Source organism: Python bivittatus, unplaced genomic scaffold (genome assembly GCF_059951505.1).
Source record: "Python bivittatus isolate LINGU-HERP-01145 unplaced genomic scaffold, Pbiv_v1 ctg000690_np1212, whole genome shotgun sequence".
NCBI classification, from domain to species: domain Eukaryota; kingdom Metazoa; phylum Chordata; class Lepidosauria; order Squamata; family Pythonidae; genus Python; species Python bivittatus.
The window spans coordinates 16633590-16657213 of NW_028277096.1; the positions used below are offsets into that span (position 1 = coordinate 16633590).

The following is a 23624-nucleotide window of genomic DNA, read 5'->3' on the forward strand; positions in this document are numbered from 1 at the left end:
GATTTGCAACTTTTTACAATGGTCAGTAAGCTAATTCTGGCAAAAACGTCCATTGGGGAAGCTGGATTCACTTAACGACCACATGATTCACTTAACTACCGCGGTGATACACTTAACAACTGTCATAAAAATGGTCATAAAATTGGGTCCAATCACATGGTGACTCGCTTAATGACCACCCTCCTTAATGACCAATTTTTCCAGTCCCTATTGTGGTCATTAAGCAAGGACTACCTGTAAAACACATTGCTAAAAACAGTAAGGACAAGAATTTGTCATATCAATGTGAAAGTTTCCAACATAAGATCAGACCCATAAATTTGAAAGCAGCAAAGCTGAGATTTAAATCCAGTTAAATAAAAGAAACATTGGGGAATTTCTACTAGATGGAAATGTCACCATTATGGACAGCTTATCACTGAGAAGATCCCCATTTTTATTTCCTCCAGATAATCTCATCTATGGGTGTCAAGACCTGAATCTGCAAACTCTCTTTGAAAAGCCCGATCAAGTCCATAGAGGATGAAACAGTTTCCTAATCACAAATGGTTTGAAGCACTGAAGATCAGTATCAGTCTCGTTTTTTTTAACGAACCCAAAACAAAAGAAACCAAATACAGTGGTACCTCTACTTACAAACGCCCCTACTTACGAAATTTTCGAGATATGATCAGCTCCGGCCCCAAAAATTTACCTCTACTTACGAACTCGCCTCGACTTACAAGCCATTTTCCGCCCATTCCACGTGGTCCACGGCCATTTTTCCGCCCGTGCCACGTGGTCCGCGGCCATTTTCCTGCCCATTCCACGTGGTCTGTGGCCATTTCCCGCCTGTTCCACGTGGTCCGCAGCCATTTTTCCGCCCGTTCCACGTGGTCCGCGGCCATTTTTTCTGCCCTGCCGCATGGTCAGCGGCCGTTTTTCCGCCCCTGACACGTGGTCCGCGGACGCCGGAACGGATTAACGGTAATTACATTGAACCTTATGGGAAAATTTACTTTGACTTGCGACCAACTCGACTTGCCATCAGAGTCACGGAATGGATTAAGTTCGTAAGTAGAGGTACCACTGTACAAATAGTTAAGTATCCAATTATGTTAATATGATATGCTGGCTGGAGAGTTCTGGGAGTTGAAGTCCACATATCTTAAAGTTGCTGAGATTGAGAAGCACTGATTTAGAGGCTGCCCAACTTTGAATGACTCTGGGTGGCTTGCAATAAAATAAGAGTACAGATCCTATGAATTCAGAAGAAATACTTTTATTGGATGGACTCTGCATTCCACAGCGTGTCAGTGGCGCAGATCTTGAACCTGACAGCAAAGAAAAACTAACAGAAACTGCAGTCGTGGGAGGCCTACCTTCCTTCTTGAACCACCCCGGAAATTCCAAACAGGCCAAAGTCAGTGATCACAACTTTTCCATTTTCATAGAAAATGTTCTTGGATTTGAGATCTTTATGCACAATCCCTTTTGCATGAAGATATCCCATGCCCTAGAGGGAAAAAAAAATCACACATACATGTATGCATAGGAGAATGAATGTTAAGCAGAAAAATATATAATTGTTTCAATCTTGTTTCAGTGTTCATTCAAAATCCATTCAATTGCCAGATTCACACTACATAGGTGGGTTGTTTGACTTTTACTTAGCAAATTGTGTGAAGTTAACCACTGTAAACCACAGTTAATGGCTTTGTGTGTGAATTCAGATATTGTGGTTTACTAAACCATGGTTAAATGGCAATAGTTTAGCACAGCGGGGGAACACCCAAACAATGATTCAATGGTGGTTTCTTTTAAAGGTGCCCGGCAGCAGCAAAGCCTGTGATTCCTGTTATTTTCAGACCCCACCACAGCCAACAATCATGAATACACATCTAGGTTTGTTGCCAGTGAATAGGTCCTGTTGCTTGGACCAAGGTTATGAGTCTGCTCAGGGGAAGAGAATGTAGCCTTAAATAAACACTGTGTGGAAGGAGAAAGAGATAGGGAAACATAATAAAAAATGAATGCGCCTAAGTAAAATCCAGAGATTCTCTCACAACTGCAGTCCAGTTCAGTGAAATTGTTCTCCTCCACCAGAATGAAGCTTGAGAAGAGCAGCTGTCTTATTCAGAGGACATTCAACACAGATCCCTCTGCAAACTTCTTCTTACCTTAATGATCTCCTGAGCTATCTGCCTGGTCTTGTTGATATCCAGAGGTGTTTTGGGATCCCTGACTACTGAGTGAAGCGTCCTTCCTTTGCAGAAACTAAGGAACACAGACAAATACATTACAAAGAAAACTTAGCAACAACTGAAATCTATTGTAGAAGCAGTACAGGTTAGGGTGGTGCAGTGATCTGGATTCAGAGATGGGTTGGAGTGGCAGGGACCAGCAACTCCTTAAAGAAGCTGTGTCTTTTCCTGGGGTCTTCTGGCTGCTGTCTGCAGCTGGAACAATCCTAGGAGAACTTGCTTGGGTTAAGGAGATGCTGATAGATGATACTTTTGTGCCCATACACGTTCTGAATGACTTTTCCCCTTAGAATCTGGACCTCTGCACAGCCTCCTTCATGCAATTCCAAAATACCTCCATCCTGTTGTCCAAACTAGCTGTGCCTGCCATGAAAACCCAGCTTGTCCCAGAAACAAAGTTGGTTTAAGTCTGCCCAGTTAGTGGAATAAGTCATGGATGACATTCTCAAAACACTACAGTTTAGCAAGGTTTCAAAGCAGAATCTAGTGAAAGTAAATTGCAGGCTATTGCAACTACCCACTATGGAAGTAAAATTATATCTTAAAAATATACAGATCTAAAAATAAATCTCCAGTTGTCTTACAGTAAGTATTCAACACTGGCATTGTTACGACATTTATTTTTTAAAAACTAGAAATTCCATTAGCATTAACCCAAAGTAATAACACAACAGAATTCCCTTCAGCATAGATTAGGGAATCTCCATTAGGGGGAGACGGGTGGAGATAAATCAAATAAATAAATAAAAGATTGCATAATATTTTGCAAGCACACACATATTTGTATGTGTAATTTGATATATTGTAATTAAATTATTAAATAAATATGTGACATATTTAGGGGATATGTATCAATTTAGTATGTACATATTTCACTTTTTTTCTATTGATTTTTTTTTATTTTTGTTTTGGTATTATAATTTTATAACTAATTGAGCTGTTCTTTTAATCTGTTAATTTATATAGCCACCCATCTCACACAAAGCGACTCTGGGTGGTGTACAATAATTAAATAAAACAGCAAATAGATAAAAAACAATAATTAGATAAAAAGTACAGTAATTATTAAAATAAATATTATCAAAAAATTTAAAATATACAAACCCCATGGAGAGAGCAGAATATCAATCATAGTGGGGCCATCAATGATTGTTTTCTTTGGATTTCTTGTTTAAACATTGCAACAAAATTATTTTCCCTTTTTTAAAAATCAGGGGGAAAATAGCTTTTTTGAGTTTGCAAAAGATATTACAGGCGCTCTGCACCAGCACATTCAGCACCTTAGGCTTAGATATTGTTTCAAGGAAGTATCATATATCACAGGAATTAACACAACTGTAATAGCTCCCAAAAAGTCAACCCAGCTGGATATAGGGCAGAGATAACATTTTTGTCAAATGAGGGCTAAGAAATGAATTTGGCTCATAAGCAAAACTCCTTCTTCCTCCTCTTTTTGAAGGTCACTGTAGAAAATTTTCGCACTTTGACTGTCTCATCTTGTCTGTTAACTCATCTTTAACTCCAACCCAATATACATGTAAGCTGCTAAGTCTGACAAAAGTTAACCACAGTTAGATTGAATTCATACCTTGCACTAAAGCATAATGCGTCTTACTCGGTTTTGGCTTTAGCGTTGCATGGTTCCACCTACTATAGCTTGTAAACTATCACCGTGGTGTAATTAGGACAGGATGTGGAACCCTGGCAATTACAGCTTATTCAACCATTCATGGATAAACAACCCACGGCTTAATAGGGCAACGTATGAACCCAGTTTAGTGTTATGATTGGTGCAGATAAATACTGGTTGTAGACAGGTTTAAAAGAGAAATAGAAGATGGAGGGAGAGACTAATCCTGCAATATGCGTGATTTTCATTTTATTTGTTTTTTCTTTGAGAATGTCATCTCAGTTTGCTTGATGATACCAATGGCTTTTAGTCTTAAAGCTCCACTTGGGGAGGAAAACAGCACAGGTAGTTCAACCTACTTATTCTTCTGCAGCCACATGGGACCCTTTTCCATCCTGCATTTCAATTGGCAGATCACTCAGGTTCTCTGTAGTAAATTACTCAAGACTACGCAGTTAATCTTCAACAAGAAACTGAGTCCTTCCTACAGATTCGGCATTTAGAACACTCAATAACTTAATGGTATGGATTTGAGAACTGGAAAAAGCATTGGTTACAGTCTTAATAAGATAAACTCCTTTTTTTTACCAAGAATTTTCTCCCAAGGATCCAAATCACTGGTTGGCCACAGGGATCATGGGTATCACTGCCCCATCGCAATATTCTTTGAATTAAAAAAAACAACCCTCATGTGATTGCCAGGACCACAGTTTGGTTGTTTTGCACAATTCCTCACATGGGTAGACTCAAATCTTGTGAAACCCCGTATGACAGCATGGCTGGCTGGGGAATTCTGGGAGTTGAAGTCCACTCATCTTAAAGTGGCCAAGTTTGGACAATACTGCTGTATGAGATTTTGAGGAGAGATGGCTAAAAACGGATAATTCACAAGATTTCAGGCAATCATGGGGATGGCCTCTGGGACTTAAAAATGCTGCCAGTTCTACTCCAAAAATCCAGGTCTTGGGCACAGAACATGGGAGGTTTGGACATCAAACATGGCATTTGTCTGTTAAAACAATAAACTGCCACTTTTAATTTTCCCAACAGCTACTAAAATTGAATTGGAGTTACGTAAAATTTTGCAGCGTATCTTAAAATGCAACCTAAGGCTGTTGAACTTACTAAGAGTATTTAAAAAAAGGGCACAGGGATTAAAATGTACGGCAAAGCCTGTGAGATGGTTATCCTGATGCTTGTTTATAGTTTTATCCTGTTGATTGTGTATTTACTGTTCTGTTGTTGTTAGGTTGTATTTTGGAATTGCTGCTAGCCACTCAGAGTCATGACAATGAGATGGGCGGCCATACAAATCAAAACAAACAAATGGGCTGAGATCTACCGAGATTATGATCCTTACCTGGTAATGATGGCTAGATGAGGGGGGTTCATGCAAGCACCCATAAAAAGCACCACATTCTCATGCCTGGTTTGCCGGTAGTTCATCACTTCTTTCTTGAAGAGCTTCAGATGGTCCTGGTTGTTCCCATCTATCTCCAGTAAACGGATGGCCACCTCTCCATGCCATCTCCCCCGGTACACCTTGCCCCACCGTCCTTGGCCAATAGGGTCACCCAGTTCAATCTGCTCAAAGGGAATATCCCACTCCTGCAAGTAGACACTGGTTTGGCTAGCCTTGCGTGAGATCATCCCCCGCCATCGAGATCGCCGGGTCGGCAGGTCGTCAATCTCGTCTTCATCGTCCTCAGCTTCCAACTTGTTTTGCTCTTGGTCTTCCACGTGCTTGGGAAGAAAGGGGGAACAATGGCAGTGCTGATGAACATGCCAGTTCCAGTACTTGGAATCCCACCACATTTTCCCCAAACAGAACCAACCATGTAGCAGTATCTATCTGGGCCATCCTCTGCCCTTTCTCATCCAGGGCTTCTTATGTTCAGCTTTTACGGTTACCTACATATTCACCAAACAAACTATAATCATAACATGAGAATTGGCGGGGCCAACCTTTGCTCAGTCAAGAATCCAAATTACAACATGCCCAACAGATGGATCATCAACCTCTGCCTTCCAGCAAAGGAAGGCCCATGATCTTCTTTAGGTCATTGGTTTGATAGTTGAACTGCCTTCCTATTCAGATCATTATAATGTGATGTAAAGGATATCATATAACATAGCCTTCTCCAGTTGCATGTTTTCCAGACATGCTGGGATTCCATCTTCCAGAATTTTGGGGACTGTAGTCCCAATACATGGAATATGGGCATGTTGGGCAATCCAAAATATTGCAGAGCAGGAGTGAATTTTGAGTTTATGGTGTGGGAAGGAAGGAGAAACCATACTAAAGGAGGGTAAGACAGAGTGGAGAATGGAGATAAAAATAAAAGTTTTCTCCACTACTCTGCTAACACTGGAACAGGAAGTCATTCAATTAAGAGATGGGCAAGACAAATTATGCTTCTTTCTATAATTCATGATTTATTTTATAGAATGCACTGTCAAAAGCAGTGGGTGTTGAAATTAGCTTAACTGCCTTTAGAAAGGATTGAGAGAAATTGGCAGAGGAGGAAGAATGTGTGGGTCATGACAGCATGATGTAAAAGCTCCATATTGCCCCTGAGTTTAGAAAGAGCATAATTTTCAACACAGGGCAAAACATCTCTGACAATGTCACTGCATGGAATGCTGCTATTCTGAGAAGCTAGATGGCCATGCCTACTCCTAGGATACTCCATTCCTCCTCCTTCCTCCAACCTTCCATTTTCCATGGCTATTCTCAGCATTCAACAACTCCTCTCAGCGTTCAGAACTGCTGCAACCCATCTCTTGAATGTGAACAGTGCCATTTTGATTTCAAAACTTAGTTCTGGAACACAAGCAATAGAGGGGGTGATGACCCTTACCAAGCTAATGACTCCCCCTTCTTTGCTAACTTCATTTGCTAAAGTGGCAAGCGCTGTTAATACTATTTTACATGCAACTGCTAGCAAGTGGGAATTTACCTCGGTGTCCCGTTCTTCAACCCCATCAGCCTCTAGGGGCACCTCAGCATTGCTGGAGAGAAGAGAAAAGAGAATTAGTGAACTGATATTGCAGGATCATTATTATTCTTTGAATGTACATGCTGTCAACTCTGTTCAGACTCATGTTGCAGGAGCATTTATTTTAGCTATTGCTATCAAAATAATGCTGCAGGGGGTAAGTTATAGGAGAAGGAAGCTCAGAACTGGGAAGACAATTCAGTAGAGTGGTTCCAGTGCTGAACCACAACTGGCCATACCTGGGTTCAAATCCCCAGTCAACCACGAAACTCACAGCACAATCTAGCAAAGTCACTCTTCTCAACCTCAAAGTTTTGTTGTTGTGAGAGTTATTTCTCAGACTGATAAAAGGAACAGCGGTTAATAAAACAATTAAGAGATGCAGGCTACAGGCCTTTACAAAACCATCAAACTTCCTCAACTCAATGTTGAAAAAGTGGCAGGAAACAGAGAAGCATTTGCTACCATCGCCTGCGTATATAGGGGGCTCATTTGAAAAGACAGTCCTTGCTGGAATTCTTGCGTCATGGCCTTAACTTTCCTTCTAATAACTACATTCAATCCTCATTATCCACAGGGGTTACATTCTTGAAAACCCCTGCTGAAGCAGAAAAAGCGGCCATTGCAGCATGAGAACACGTGATCTATTATCAGAACCACATGGAGACTTGTTATCACAACAAACACTGCGAGAACAAGAACGTGGTTCCCTTGATGTCACTTCTGTCAAGTTGTGCGGTAAGACGCTCAGACTTTTTTCCCTACTGCACATGGCTGGGTAGAGACCATGTTTGATGAAAAATAGGTGAATCTGCAGTAACAGAATATGCAGTTAATAAGGATTGAGCGCACTAGTCATCAAGGCTCTCCGATTCTCATTTCTGGGATGAACTGCTTCCAGTCTAGGCTGCAGAGAAGAAAGTCTGACAGTTGTGAGGACCTCCTACAGGGAAGGACATTAAAGGCAAGGTGGAATAAGATGTATAACACACCCCACAGGATGTATAACACAATTCTGTTGCAGTAGGCATGGGTTTTTTTTTATTCTGAGGGCTACTTTTCTTCCCCACCCCTTCCTGCCCTCTCAGCAAAAGAAAAACTTTTATTCTCAGCTAGTAAACCTGTTTAAGCCTTATTCATCAGTGCTGCAGAATGAGGGCTTCTGCATCATCGTTCCCCCGCTTACGGAAGCCCTGATTTCAGCAACAGAATGATACTAACACTGGGCTACAACCCACCTTGCAACTTTTCAGACATTTTCTGCTCCTGCAAAAGAGGTCTCTGTTTTCTCATTTCTTTCAAACATTGCTACAGAACTGATGATTAAAGAGTAAAGGGAAATGCTGGAAGCAAGAACAGACTTACTTAGTACTTTCCGTAGCTTCAGGAGGCTGCGTTATTTGTGGAGTACCGGGAATTTCTACAAGAAAGAGGAATATATGAAAAAAGACTGAAGTTTACAATCCTCAAGTTCTCACTGTTTTTAGTAACCGCTGTAACATTCATCAAAGGAATATTTATCTGCACAGAACTAAAAGACAAAATGTATACCTGACAAAGCCACAGGGTAAAGCTCACCTGAGGCCGGACTACTTTAAGTTGGAGGATCACACACCCTCTATAAATTCCTATCTGCAAGTAGAAAACTAGGCTGTAATCACTCTCCCTGAAGTGCTAGCTTTCTACAAGCAATGCTGGATTTAATAGTTTGTTTTCACATGTAGGAGCTTTCCAAAATGGGATTTCCTCTACTGCATCAAAGCTATGGCTTTCAATCTGAAAGACTGCCGATCTTGATCAGTGGCATCCACAGGGGGAGGGGGGAAGGGTCAAAAAAGGCAAGATGGCGGTGTCATTGTGATGCAAACCCTGTCTATACAAAAGGTGTTATGACATCACATCTGCCATCTTGCCTTTGAGACCCCTCCCTGTGGATGCAACTGATTCTGGCATCAGCACTACTTTTATGGATGTTGTTCATAAAAGGAGCGAATACATTGAATTGATTTGTGCAGAGAAAGGGCAAACAAGAAACATACCTCATTAAGTCGCAATAATACAAAGCTATACAACTTCCAATATTATAAAATAACAGGAATTTAAGCAACACAAGGTAACAAGAAAAATGAACTACGTGTTTTCAGTAAGCAGGAATGCAGTTTGAGTGCAACGTGCAGAAGAAAAGTCCCTTCTCTCTCTCTCTCTCTCTCTGTGCTTACAAGAAGGGAGCCTGGGGAGGACAAAGTGACACTTGAGCAACTGATGTTTCAGCAGCTACGTGTTAGAAGGTAAACTTACCTGGAAAGATAAACTGTTGTCTATGCTGAATGTAATGAGCAGCTGTTTAGTTTGGTTTTGTTTAGGCAGAAAAAAAAAGAGAAAAAAAGGGACAGAGAAAGACAAAATAAAAGGTGACAGAAGTTAGCATGTGAGGCAATTATTGTGTGTGTGTATATATATATATATATACACATATATGCAGTAAATTAATACCAGTTCAGAGTTAGTAAACTGTAAACAAGCAACCAGTGAGAATGCTTCTGAGTGCAGGCAGTTAAAGGGACATGCAGCCAGGCTGGAAAATGCTTTATTTCTTTTGAGATTCAGAAGAGGCAGAAAAATGCTTTCTGTACTGGAGAAACGGACCTGGGTTATGTTACCTTAATTCACAGACCAAGAGTTCCTTTCCCCTCCTTTCCTGCCACCCACTGCCAGTCTACTCAGCAACATTCACCAAACAACCAAAACATTTCCTTAGCCTCTTAGCTGAATGAAAGGACATGCTAGCAATCATTATCTTGAATTTACACTTTTGATAAACCTACTTACGGTGAGATGGATTTTAAGTTTACAGATAGGGCCATGAGAGGGTTTTTTTTTGTTTTTTATTTTAAAGAAATGCCTACAGTACATAACAATGTTTGCTTTTTACAGAGAGGGAGCAACTTCAGTCTGTTTTAGCAAACACAAACTCGCATAGAATGTATGGAACAAGAAATGTATTACAACAGAAGCTTTGATGAACAGATCCCTGCCAGGAATATACAAACACTGTTCTATTCCACAAACCTTTCAGCCTAAGAATATTTTGGAAGTGCGCAAGTTTTCTGGGGAGGGGAGGGGAGGGGAGGGGAGCAGAGCAGATTTGCTTTTTGAGTGGTCTGCTAGAGACCCAACGCCAAAATGCCGGCAAAGACAGAAACATAGGTGTGGCAGGATTTTTAATTACATTACAAATATCACCAGGCTAAGTTGTTTTGGTTTGAACTGTCCTAGGTGCTTTTGGGCACAAGTAAGCTCGGGGTGGATCATTCCTACTATCAAGATGAAAGTGAGTTGAGTTTATTGTTTTCATCTGAACATCACCCAGACAACTTTTGTTACTGGGTGACTGATAAAATAAATTAAAGCAAGTTGCCAAGCAAAAGAAAAAGCATATTAAGACAAATAGGTTAACTTGACTAATTTTTTGTTATTTGATTGGGCAGTCTACCCAGAAGGCCTTTGGCAAACCTGGGTTTTAGCTCTTCCGAAACCAACCTACCTGGGAAGTTGAACCGACTGTCTCGCTGGCCCACAGGAGACGGGTTTGGGGGAGGCGTCGCGCTGGGGGGGTTGGAAGATTGGAAGGGGGCTGGAGAAGACGGTGTGGAAGAGGTGGTGGAAGACGGATTGCTGCTTGAGTCGAGGTGGTTAATTGCTGTGGGGTGGTCCTGCGAGAGGTGAAAGCAACACAGAATTCTTGGAAATAAGCCGCTTTTGAGGAGACGGGAGGAACCCTCATTCTTGGCTTCCCTCCTGTAGCCTTTTAAGACTCTGACTGACAAGCCATAACTGGCTAAGTCTGGCCAACCCCTTAAAGCCAGGATGTGCCACTCACAAGCCACTTGCAGCCTTTTTCATCCCAAGATTGCATTCCCTATAGATTACAGGGCTAAAATCTGGCATCTAGTTACTGGTTTTCAGCAGCACAGATTTCACTAGAACGTAGTCGCTAAACACCATGTGGGAACCCAGCTGGAAACAGTTATAACTTTGGCCTGACCCAGCATGGCTGTTTGCAAAATGCAATACCTTTTTGGCTTGGGCTTTTGGGAGAGTCCCAAACTGCGGTTCTGAAGGCCGGTCCACTGGATTATTGATATCAGAAGGGACGCTCTCTGTTCTCCTTAATCGTGGTACTATTGAAGCAGAGAGGAGAGAAGATGGAGACCACCGCATGTTACTTAGCCTTCTTAAAGACACAACAGCAACATTGGACAAAAACAGCAAGTAATTTGGTAAGAGGAAGGAAAGTTAAAAAAGAACCAGAAAAGGAAGCACTTACTGGGTAAGAAAGATATTCTACAGGGAGGGGCTTCTTTGGTGCACTTGTTATGACATTTTAATCTGCAAAAGGGAGAAGACGTATGAGGCACAGGCTAAGATAAATTGTAGACAGATTGCAGAACAGGCTCACTGCTTTGTCACTTAATGGAAATGAATGCTGGTTTATGTGGCCCTAAGCCAGCATCCTAATCATTACATCATGCTGGATTTTTTTTTTTTTTTTTGAAGCCAGGGAAAACCTAGCATCATAATCTAATTCAGTCTTTCTTAACTTTAGCCAACCTCATGCTGGCTGGGGAATTCTGGAAGTTGAAGTCCACACATCATGTTGTAAAGTTGCTGAGGTTGAGAAAAACTAATCTAACTTCCTAATGTTCTGGTTTTACTTCCAAAATGCTCTAGAGTCCTACTGCAACAGCTCTATTCCATGAAACCTCTGATTTGCCCTACTTGCAATCTCTCCAGTAATTCATCCAAGCCAATTTCCCAATAAGGCACCAATTCTGTGAAGGGCAACCCATCCCCAACAGTCCATCATCTAGAGCAGTGTTTCTCAACCTTGGCGACTTTAAGCTCTGTGGACTTCAACTCCCAGAATTCCTCAGCCAGCTTTGCTGGCTGGGGAATTCTGGGAGTTGAAGTCCACAGAGCTTAAAGTTGCCAAGGTTGAGAAACACTGATCTAGAGAATCCATATTGACAACCACTGTATGGCCAATTGTTGATTTGCAATATTCTTTTTTTCCCCTGGACTGGAAGGATGGTTGAGAATGCTATCTAGACAAGGTCTTGCACTTCTAAGTTTTTCAAAGACCATGGTGATACAGTTGTAGCTGTTCTTCGCAGTATCATTTATCTCCATATGTGGGGAATTGTCAGGTTCAGCCCAAAGAACTCCACGAGATAGTACAGATACAGTTCTGTTGGGTTTATTAGCTTCCACCTCAAGACAGAATCTCTCCAGACTGAATCTAACTTCCCAAGCCAGCAAGCCAAAACACTGTGAGTTTCTTAGGGTGGTGCCAGTCTCATCTTCTTAAACTTCCCACGCTCCTGTTGGGGGCTAAGGGAATGCTTATCTCCCGAGCACGGCCTTCATCCAACCATCCTTCACAGGAATACTTGTCAGTGGACTTGATATATCTTGGATGTTGTTCTGCATATACCTGGATTCTTTCTTCTTGCAGATAGCATTCTTCATGAGTGGGTGGGTCCAGTCAGTATATCTTCGTTTCAATTCCTCATAGTATCACAACTACAATGACTCTTCTCTTTGACTTCTTGTAGGGTACAACTGCATCCTCTCCACCCTTTAGGAATCAACCCTCCTATATTCCTATTTTGAATTTCTCTTCTTCTTCCCTTGAATGCTCAGAGACTTTTCTGAGTTCCACAGCAGCACAGAGTATCTTCTGCACCTCTTGCTTCTAGTTGTTATTCTCATCCAGGGATCTTATTCCCTGTTTGACCATTTTCCTTAAGGTGCTTCACAGCCATTTTCTATAGCAGAGACTTCTTTCTTTGAACTGATAAATCATTGTGGTCATTCAGTGACTCATTCACTTCTGACTGTTCTCAGGCAGAATGTCAAACATGCCATAAACACTGTTGGTTACAATTACAGACTCCAGTCCATCACTTTTTCTATTCAAGGCATTTTTAGTTAAAAAAAAAAAAAAGCTTTTATTTCTTATTCTCTTTCCAGGCTCTCACTTAGCAAAATACAAACTCTTGACTTAAGAAGGAAAATTTTGGGATTCCCCCCAAAACTCCCATTCACTTGCTCACTCAACATGTGAGTGATCTTTGGAACCTGCTGCCTTATATTCCTCTTACAATCTTTGCTTACTCAGCAGGAAGTAGTCATTTAATCACTCATAGTGGGCAATCAGCAGTTTTTACACCACAGCCTTTGTAATCAACAGCTATTCAGGGGATGACCTTTTCTGCTCTACAGCTGAGTGTGCAATATTTCAGAATATGCAGGTTCTTTAGTCATTTTCCTCCTTTCTTTCTGTTGAACTCCCCAGGCAAATCTCTGCTAGCATTCTCTATTTGCTTGCTATATTTTTATAGACTATAACTTTTAACCAAAAGGGGAATGCCATTATCACTTGCTTACCTGCAGTGTTTACATTTTACTCCAAACATCATGCTTTTTTGACACACTTGGCACACCTGAGAGAGCCAGGATTTGGTAGAAAACCTGAATGAGACGAAACAGAACGCAGGTATAAAAGAAGACATTGTATTAAAGAAAACAGTATCATTGGTGAAAGGTATACAATCAAGCTACGAGGTCACTTGTCAAAATGTTGTGTGGCTAAATTCCCTGGGGAATGCTTTGGCTCCATGCCTTCCCTGCAGAAGACCTAATATTTTAGAGTAGTAGGCAGAGAAGGGAAAGAAAAAGACCACTAGAAATTATAGCTCTGTGGATGTTATAGAATCAAAGTCAAATCTACCACGTTGGATATTAGAGTGTTCATGATCAACAACCAAATGCTGTATAGTAGTTAAGTTTGGGCATGTATCCTGTTACTGATATAACCATCTTTGTATGCAAACTGAACAAACCACCCAGGATCCTCTGTAATGTTGCAAAGTTTTCAGGGATGCATCTCCATATTCTTATACTGGGTGCTTTCAGGTAGGATTTTTAATGCCAAACTAACCAACCAAAGCTGTTATCCAGTCCCACCCCCACCCCCCTTTCCTTAGAAAGAAAACCAAAGTGGTAAAGGATGGGAGTATTCCAAGCAGAGGACAACTGTATCTGAAACTGTCACAACACACCTGAAAACTCCCAATAAGCAGGTCTTCTAGATGAGACTTTACCTTAGCATCACCCTGCCTTATTTCACAGGTTCTTACAGAGCAGTGTTTCCCAACCTTGGCAGCTTGAAGATTATGGACTTCAACTCCCAGAATTCTTGAAGATTGTGGACTTCAACTCCCAGAATTCTGTGAGTTGACGTCCACCCATCTTCCAGTTGCCAAGGTTGAGGAACACTGTCATAGAGGTTCTAAATGGAAATTCCTCCATTGGCAACCCTGCCAAGTTTTCTCCACCATTGCTTTTGTGGTTGTTGCTAGAGGCAGAGACTTAACAAAAAAGACCCATTAAACAAGGAAAGAGTAACTGTGAAATGCAGAATGTATGAGGAGTCCTCTTTTTGAAAGGAACCCCAGTGTAAGTACCACTAAATCCAAATTGCAAAAAAGAAAAAAGAAAAAAAAGAAGACCAGAATCCTTTGCAACTACTTCAAAGTCCCTGAATCTGTATACTTAGGTTTGGTAGAAAGCATCTAAAGCTTTGCTTAGAACAGGAGAGGCAACTTGCTGACCATCTCATATGTTGGACTATCAATCTCACAATTCCAGACAATTCCCCATACAAGCTTTGGCTGATGGGTTTTGAAATATAGCATCTATCTGGGTTGACTAACCCCCCATTCCTCCCCCCCAGCCTAATTAGTGAGCGGGTGTCCTCTAGATGTCTTTGGCTAGGCTTGATGAAAATCATAGCCAAATCTATGGAGTCTGTCTCTAAGACGACGATGCTTGTACAGGTCGGTTTTCTTAAGGGGCTCTTATTAATTCAAACTCTTCTCCTCCTCCCACCTCATTCAACAGTAACTGAACTGGGGAAATTATTCCAGCCCCAGCCAGGTCATCCAAGGGCTTGCAGGAAATCCAAATCAACCCTTCACTGAGGCTGATCGGACTTGCGCTCTGATCAACCTTCTGAAATACTTACCTGTGTGTTACAGACAAACCGATATCTCTTCGTACCGTTTGTGGAGATCCCTGGGGGAAATCTAGGAAAATAAGATTTTAAAAAGTCAACCTATTAGTTGATGTGAATGACTTTGACTTTTTCAAGTCAGAGGGCCATTGAGATTGAAACAAATGAGGCGACTTTAGGTGGTTCACTTGGACTTTCTGGTACTGTATGTGAATCAACTAACTTTCTACCCTGGGAGCGCCGTTTTTATCACCCCGAGGCTCACACCTAGCTTTGCACAGCACATCAAAAGCTGTACTCCAGAAGAGGATGGGGACAGGATCCTCTGGGGGAAAAGGAGCTGGAGGTTTTAAGCGGTGAAGTGGGTGCCTTAATCCTCTGCAAGGTTTAGAGTCCCAGTTTGTCCTTAACCACCTTCATGCTCCAAAAAGTACAAACAAGGGGAGTTTTCTACCCTGCAAAAGGAATGCTGGTAGGAACACTCTCTGCAGAAAACACAGACCATTCCCCCAGCCCATTCCGTGGGGGGGGGGGGAATACCTTGCTGGGTACCATTTGCAGCACTAAAAGTGAACAATGAATGTGATCTTAAAAGAAATCTGAACGCTGGGCTAGTTGCCCAGATCATATGGAGGGTATATATTCAAGACCATGCTGTTCCTGGAGTTCTCATTCCAGAAATCAACTATTTAGGCTGGCATGTCCCTAAACCCTCCATCTCCACTCCAACAGGCAATTATTAGATGCAGATTTAGGTGCCTAAAAATAATCCCAGTGGGGAGGCAGCTAAAATCTTGAGCTTGAAGGAACCGTCAAGGTGCTCCATATTCCCTTGTGTGAACAAATATAAAAAGAATGTTCTAAAAAATGTAAACTTCCAACAGGTAGATGTAAGCCAGTGGGAGGCTCATCTAAAGCAAAAAGGGGATCATTTCTCTCATGGACACCTAAATCACCAGGGTCTGGAAGACAGAAGTAAGGGGTGCAACATGTTATTCATAATTTCAGATTTCCAAATCTTTTGGGGGCTAAACGAACAAACAAAAATATCAGGAAGGTCCAAAATAGAAGTCTTAGGGCTTGAAGTCCCAGAAGTCCCAGTCAACATGGCCCAGACCTATACTAGCTGGGGAATTCTGGGGGTTGGAGTCTGAGGATAACCACTCCCAGAATTCTAGCTAGAGATAGCCAATGCTCATGGGCTGTGGAATTCTGGGAATTGGAGTCCCAACACATCAGCTCCCAGAATTCTCAGTAAGCATGGCCAACATACAGTGGTTTTTGCTTTTGGCTCTAACCTACTGTACTCAACAAAAAGGGGTTGGCTGCCATTTTTGCCCAAAGCATTTGTAATCCATATAAAGCTTCTAGCAGGGTTTATTTTCCCTTCCCAACTCTAGGTGGCACCAAATGCTCATTTCTCAATGCCACTTAAGCAATACACTTTTAAATTACTTTAAAAAAAAACCACACTATTTATTGTTTTCCCAACAGTAGTGGAGGGGAATGCCAGCCTAGTCAGTTGCTGGGAATGTGAGCGTGGCTAGCTCATTTTCTGTCAATCCATGAGATTGTTCAAATAACAAGCAAGCCTTTCCAGAAGCAGAAGCAACCAGAGGTCACCTTAGAATTTAATAAAATAAAATATAAAATATAAAAATAAAAACAGGAACACAATCACTTTTCCTCTGAGGAAGTAAGAATACTATCCAGGGCCTCCAGGCTTTGCTTCTCCTCTGGCTACAGACAACTTTCAGAGCCAATCTTTCTACTTTCCAATCTACTTTTTTGTAGGTCTCCCTTTTCATTTTATAGCCAGCACAACCAAGCTGAGGAAAGAGAATTCATGGGAAATTTGTGAGTGGAATAATAAGAAAAGGCTTCATCTTGGAAGAAAATGTTTGAAGTCTGCAATGCCCTATAGATGGACTGCAAGGTTTTGGAAAGCTCTCTAGATTTATCTTCGATTTGGTGCAGGGTTTGATATCCATACTAAGAAATTATTCAGAATCCACAGGTATGCAGATGCTCAGGTTCCTACCATAACAGTGTCCAAAATCCCTAACAGGAAATATTACATTTACCCTAACGTAATAATTACATTTAAAAAGCAGCCAAAATCTCATGAGATCTTGGTGTTACTCATGTGAGATCTCACGGAAAGGACTGCAAGAGATTAGGTGATAATATAAGACTTTGTTCATATACAAAGACACCCACACCCCCACATGCACAAATATTATGTATATACCCAGCATGTAAAAATGTGGCAAGTCCTTAAAGAAATCCTCCTGGGTTCAACAGGGGTAACTTCCAGGTGAGTATCTACAGAATCATCCTTCACCACACAAAAGTGGATAGAAATGAATTTCAGACTAGCTCATTAGGAAACCTTCTTGCAAGCCATTCAGCAGAAGAAAACATCACTGTGGCAGATGGTAGGTTTTCTTTCACTGGTCAAATTTAAACAGAGGCTGGGAAGCCACCTGTGACAGGTGCTACTTGAAGCAAAGGGTGGGACTACATGATTTCCAGGGGATCCTCCTGATTGTTTCTGTGATCCCTGCAGAACAGCACTGACACTTGAGCAAATCAAGTAGTGGACTCTGGGCAAAGCAAGGTTGTCATACAGGTAGTCCTCGCTTAATGACAATTGGGACCAGAATTTAGATTATTAAGCAATGCGGTCGCTAAGCAAATCATCATGTGACCAGGCCTAATTTTATAACTTTTTTGGTGGCATCGTTAAGCAAATCACCACAGTTGTTAGTTAATCACACTGATTGATTTTGCTTGCCGGAAGCCAGCTGGGAAGGTCGCAAATGGTGATCATGTTACCCTGGGATGTTGCAATCATCATAAGGGCGAGCTGGTTGCCAAGTGCCCGGATCACGATCGCGTGACCATGAGGGTGCTGCAACAGTCATAACTTTGGGCACCAGTCATAAGTCACCTTTTTAGCACCATTGTAACTTCGAATGGGCGCTGAACGAATGGTCATTAAGCAGGGACTACCTGTATTTCCAAATGAGGGCAAAACCCTAAAGTCCGGAACAGGAATTCCTAAAGTCACCCTTTGATCACTTATGTTTAGTCTAAAAGGAAGCCCTGCATCACTCAAAAAGGTAAAAGAGAAATCTGATTTGTGGTGGATGCGTATATACTGATACACTTGCAGAAATGAAAATGCAGAAGTGATTCCTCTGATTTCAATAGAACCAGAATACTTCCCTCGTTTCAGGCTATACCATAGGCAAGTGAAGATATATAACCACTCCTGAAACCAGCAGGCTTCTCTAGGAATGTCAACATTCACTACCAGAATATTGGTTCCCCATCAGAAGCTCTTCCCAGGTTCATTCCCAGATCAATCAATCAATCAATCAATCAATCAATCGACTGATTATGTACCATCAAGTTGGTGTCAATTGACTGACCGCATAGATTTTCTCCATGACGATCTGTTCTTAACCTGGTCTTTTAGGTCTTCCAACAGTTCAGACTCAGATACCACTAGTTAAAACCCACTTAGGGAACAGCACTGAGAAAGGTCTCTCTGCATGAGTTTCTCACTGTAATTATAGAATTATAGGGTCTATATACTGTAGGTCCAACCCCATACTCCGTGCCAGGCTGTTTAAGAATCCAAGAATAATTCAGACAAACAAATTAAGATAAAGTTCAGTGTTTGGTATATGTCACCAGAGAAATTGTCTAGAATGTATAAAGGCACTTCAAATTTATGTTGGAAATGTGTACAACAAGAAGGCACATTTTATCATGCTTGGTGGATGTGTAAAAAAACTGGAAAATTCTGGATTCAAATACACACACGGATTCAGAGGATTTTAAAGATCATTATACAGTTGAGACCAGAGGTTTTTATTTTGGGATTGATGGACAAACAGTTGGAAAAAAAGTCATGGAACTTTGTTTTTGTATATGATAACTGCAGCACGATTAGTGTATGCACAAAGATGGAAAGATTCAGCATTACCCCCAGTGGAGGAATGGTTGGTGAAGATGATGGAACTTGCTGAGATGGCCAAATTGACTTCTTTGATCAAAGAAAGACAATATCTATATTTACTGCTGACTGGAAACACCTTATGGGCTATTTGCATAAAACAGAAAAAAATGAACTTATGATTTATGGTATTGATAATTACTCAGGATAGATTATAGAAAAAAGAGAGTTGTGTTATAACCATAGAGTAAGAGGTAAATTTATAATTATACTTATAACTGCTATAAAGAAGATCAGAAGCTACTTTTTAAATCTTTTTTTCTTTCTTTTCTATTTTTCTTTTACTTTTTTTCCTTTCTTGCACTTTTAGCTTTCTCTTTGATTTCTTTCTTTTTCTTACCTTTTCTTAGTTTGTATTAATCTTCCTTTTTAAAACATCTTTAATAACAATCATATATATATATTAAAAGGTAATGTTTATGAAGATTCTCAGTCATCCAGGTGGAATTGTCTGGAGGTTGAGTCATGGCCACTGGACGTCTCTACCAAAAAGAAAAGAAGTCCAGTGGCCATGACTCAACCTCCAGATTAAAAGATAAAGTTCGGTGTTGTGTGAAAACCAGGCCACAGTCTCCCCTTACGTAAGACAGCTTCAACTGTTTCTAAGTTCACCTACCTATTTCGTTCCAGTTCTAAAACCCACAGCCTAACCTGCCTTCAAACCAGTCTAACCAAAACTTCTGTGGGCCCAGAAAACCCAAGTTTTGTAAAAGGTGTTACTAAGTAGTAACTTCTATAATAGAAAGAGAAAACTATTAAATACAAATTGGAGAGGAATCATAGTATCTATATTTAATTTTAATTGAATGGTAAATGTAATGGAAATGAAATCAGATTTAATTTCATCCCATTCCCACCCACCAGCTTGGGAACGTGACTTCTGACCTACCACTCGGTGGCCAAGTGGAGCCATTGCCTGGGAAAATTTGTGTACAGGACTCCTGTTCTAAAAGATTTGCTTATTTGCTGACTCAAATCCAACACAAAGAATTTTTTTTAAAAACTGTAAATAGAATGAAAGGGCAACTTTTACTTCTAGAGTAGCTTTCCTTTTGGAAATCAACAAGCTACAGATATTTAAAAAAAAAAAAAAACCATAGGCAATTGAGAAATTCTTTTGATATAACATATACAGATAGTCCTCACTTAATGACCATTCATTCAGTAACTGTTCGAAGTTACAGCAGCACTGAACGAATGGTAGTTACAACCGGTCCTCGAAGTTACAGCTGTTGCATTATCCCCGCAGTTACTTGATCAAAATTTGGGCACTTGACAGCCTGCCTGTATTCATGACTGCAGTAGGTGCTTCAACTCCCCCCACCCGCCCATCTCCCCCCCCATCTCTACCCTTTTGGCTGTCCTGCATTCTGCCACTGCCTACTCCTGACACCCCCCAGCTGACCTTCACCGTCTTCTTCCTCCCACTGCTGATAAGCTGCATGAAGGCCTCACGAAGGGCCAGCAGCTGTCTTGACCGGGTGTGCCTCATCAACAGCAGGAGGAAGAAGATGGCAAAGGTCAACCAGGGGCACCAGGGGGGCGACAGGAGTAGGCAGCAGTAGAGTGCAGGGCAGCCAAAATGGCAGAGATGGGGGGAGACAGGCAGGTGGGGGGAGTTAAAGCAAAGGCGAGCACAGCAGGGCAGGAAAAGCATGAGGTCCTCGCTTAATGACAGCGTGATCCTCACCTAATGACACTACCGGGACTACCATTGCTAAGGCAGTGATGTGATGTTTCGCTTAGCAACAGAAATTCTGGTCCCAATTAGAGTTGTTAAGTGAAGACTGCCTGTACCAGCATCTCATTTAACAGGTCAGTCCAACTCAACACATCACTGATCAGCAACTATTTTCCAGAAATAGAATCTCTGGACTTTTTCTGTGCAGAGCAAGTATACTTCCATTGAGCTCTTGTTTGCACCTGTTTGCATATCTTGAGATATCATTTTAGCTAAATAGCCAGCAATTGTTCTCCAGTACTACACCAATATTTGTATATAGGAGAATTGCGTGCAGAGAAGTGACACAAGCATACACCAGCATGTACCATTCCCAACCAGGAGCCCCAGCAGGACCTGCTACGGCTGTTTTTCACAGCATTTTTGCCTTTTCTAATGTTCCAATCAGACCAGCTCTGGAATGCCTCCCATCCGCTGCATGGTGAGTGACTAGAGTTTAAAAGTTTGGTTTGAAGGTGTCATTAGATATCACATTAGTTTCTGTCTGGTGGTGTGAATGTGGCGCTTCTGTTGAGGGGCACCATTGTTGAGCTGCGCTTAGGACAGTGTTTCTCAACCTTGGCAATTTTAAGCTGTGTAGACTTCAACTCCCAGAATTCCCCAGCCAGCATGGCTGGCTGGGGAATTCTGGGAGTTGAAGTTCACACAGCTTAAAATTGCCAAGGTTGAGAAACACTGGCTTAGGACATCAGTTGGCCTTAATCTGGCCCTGTTCAGCTAGCATGGCAAATACCAAAGAATGCTGGGAGATGTAGTTTGGTAACATCTGGAGGGCCATATATTATTGTGTTATGTTAACCTAGCTAGATAGTCCCACTCAGTAGCTTAGTATAGATGAAATAACCAAATCACAGCTCAGCCACAATGAACAGGCTCTAAACATATGGAGTCCTTCCCTCCTCACATTATGTACAAATCTACAGGTCCTCCAGTTCAAACACAGTTCCCAATTCTAGCTCGGATGGAGGCAAGCCATGATTGGCCCAGGATTCAGGTATTAGGGAATTCCAAAGGGAGGCAGAAAGAGAATCAGAGAAGTCTACCCTACTCCATTTTGATATAATCTAGTACTCTGGGATAACAGGTAACAATACCAAGCTGACCGTTGCTGATTTTGAAGAGTTAAGCAAGGTCAAAACTAGTCACTACCTGGAAAGAAGACTACCCCCAGAAATGGGTGCTGGACTGAAAAGTTTAAAAAAAAATTTTTTGGAAAAAGGCAGTAACAAACCACAGTCTTGCTAAGAAGACTGAATGAATGTTTCCGTAAAGTCATCGGGAGTTGAGGAAACTTTAGTTGTAAGCACCATACTTAAGCTAGGATGTGGCATTCAAACTCTTTCGTCTCTCCATCCCTTTGATCCCTCTGTTCTCAAATTCTTTAAACACGTGAGCTATGGAGTTCTTGACTCCCTCGCACTGATGATGTTAACTAACTGGGTCATGAAAGATGTACAAGTAAACAACCAAGCTCAGAGAACACCAAGAACTCCACGGTTCAACCTCAGATATCCTCTTCTATTGAAAAACTTGAGTGTCAGAAGCAAGCTTGCCTGAAGAATTGTTAGCAGGAAATGGAGTGAATCTCCCCACTGCTACAACAGGCCCTGATGTCAGAAATCAGAATTTTAGGAGAAACTTCCTAAAATCAAAAGCCGTTTGGCAGCTGATTAGGGATTTAGAGCTGGACTCCAGCAGCCTTTCAAAAATGCCCATTGGATTTATAAAGAGGAATTGCTAAAGATCACTGTAGACAACACAAAGGCGCATGCACACCCTCCCCCCCTTGGCCACCTATTGCACTAAGTGCAACATTACTGTACTCTATCCATGAGGTTGATCTAAAATTCTCTTCCCCTTGAAAATACATTGGGAAAACAAATTCCCTTGTAACAGCTTGAACAAGAAGCCTTAATGGGGAAAAAGATGCAAGAGAATGCCTCTGCTCATCCTCTATTTTACCCAAGCCTGAGCAGATGATCATCTGATAAGAATATTTTAACTGGGTCATTCAATGCGCAGGCTGCCTCCAGGAGGAGTTCAGCTAGATCAGTGTTTCTCAACCTCAGCCGCTTTAAGACGTGCGGACTTCAACTCCCAGAATTCCCCAGCCAGCATGGCTGGCTGGGGAATTCTGGGAGTTGAAGTCCGCACGTCTTAAAGCGGCCGAGGTTGAGAAACACTGAGTTACAAGTTCTCTAAGTACCCTTCTATGATTCTGCGAGAGCAGTCCCTCCATTTCTTTGGTGTACCTAATTTGCTTTTGTCTTCCTACTGCAAGATTTTAGGTGAAAAATGGAGGGGGGGTGATACGGAGCTGCCCCCTTGATGGTTCTAGGCGGAAGAGAGCAAAGGAGAGGGTGACTGTAGCTCATTTCAAGCACCCCACTCCTCAACAGCCACTACACAAGAGACAAGAAAGCAACAGAAGAAAAGCCTCAATGCAGCCATGTAGCGTGTTTCAGCCCCAAGGTCACCAAATGAGTCATTTTAAAATTTATAAGCCACTGGAATTCCCTCTCAGGCACAAAAGTAGTTGTTGCTCACACTTAACTCAGCTTTCTTGAATGTCGTTATTTCTCTGACAAAAGGGTTTAAACCACCCATCGATGTCCCATTGTTTTCCCAGGTGAGCTGGGGATGAGGGGTGTTCTCATCCAACTCGTTGGGGGACATCAAGATGAGAAAGACTTGTGTAAAGAGCCTTATAACGGCAGGTCTGTTTATCCTAAAACAGCTTTCCCAAATCCGGGAGCCCTCCAAATGAGTGGACTTCAATTCCCAGAATTCTGGGCAATGGCTACGCTAGTTGGGGAATTCTGGGAGTTCCAAGTCCTCATATCTGGAGAGTGCCAAATTGGGGAAGGCTAGTCTAAGACATAGGAAGGCAGCTGCCAAAATTTAACA

The 23624-nt window shown here is 41.7% G+C and overlaps 1 protein-coding gene across 1 annotated transcript in view; it reads right to left on the reverse strand.

Annotated features, from left to right (window-relative positions):
* KSR1 (kinase suppressor of ras 1) overlaps nucleotides 1-23624 on the reverse strand; it is a 138005-nt gene that overhangs the window by 13265 nt on the left and 101116 nt on the right. Inside the window, exons 6-15 of the mRNA XM_088152570.1 lie at nucleotides 14962-15022; nucleotides 13323-13406; nucleotides 11200-11261; nucleotides 10947-11053; nucleotides 10417-10585; nucleotides 8238-8292; nucleotides 6834-6885; nucleotides 5234-5616; nucleotides 2160-2256; nucleotides 1362-1495 (exon numbers count right to left, since the gene is read on the reverse strand). Coding sequence (XP_088008696.1) covers nucleotides 1362-1495; nucleotides 2160-2256; nucleotides 5234-5616; nucleotides 6834-6885; nucleotides 8238-8292; nucleotides 10417-10585; nucleotides 10947-11053; nucleotides 11200-11261; nucleotides 13323-13406; nucleotides 14962-15022 — 1204 coding nt within the window. The remainder of the gene's footprint in view (nucleotides 1-1361; nucleotides 1496-2159; nucleotides 2257-5233; nucleotides 5617-6833; nucleotides 6886-8237; nucleotides 8293-10416; nucleotides 10586-10946; nucleotides 11054-11199; nucleotides 11262-13322; nucleotides 13407-14961; nucleotides 15023-23624) is intronic.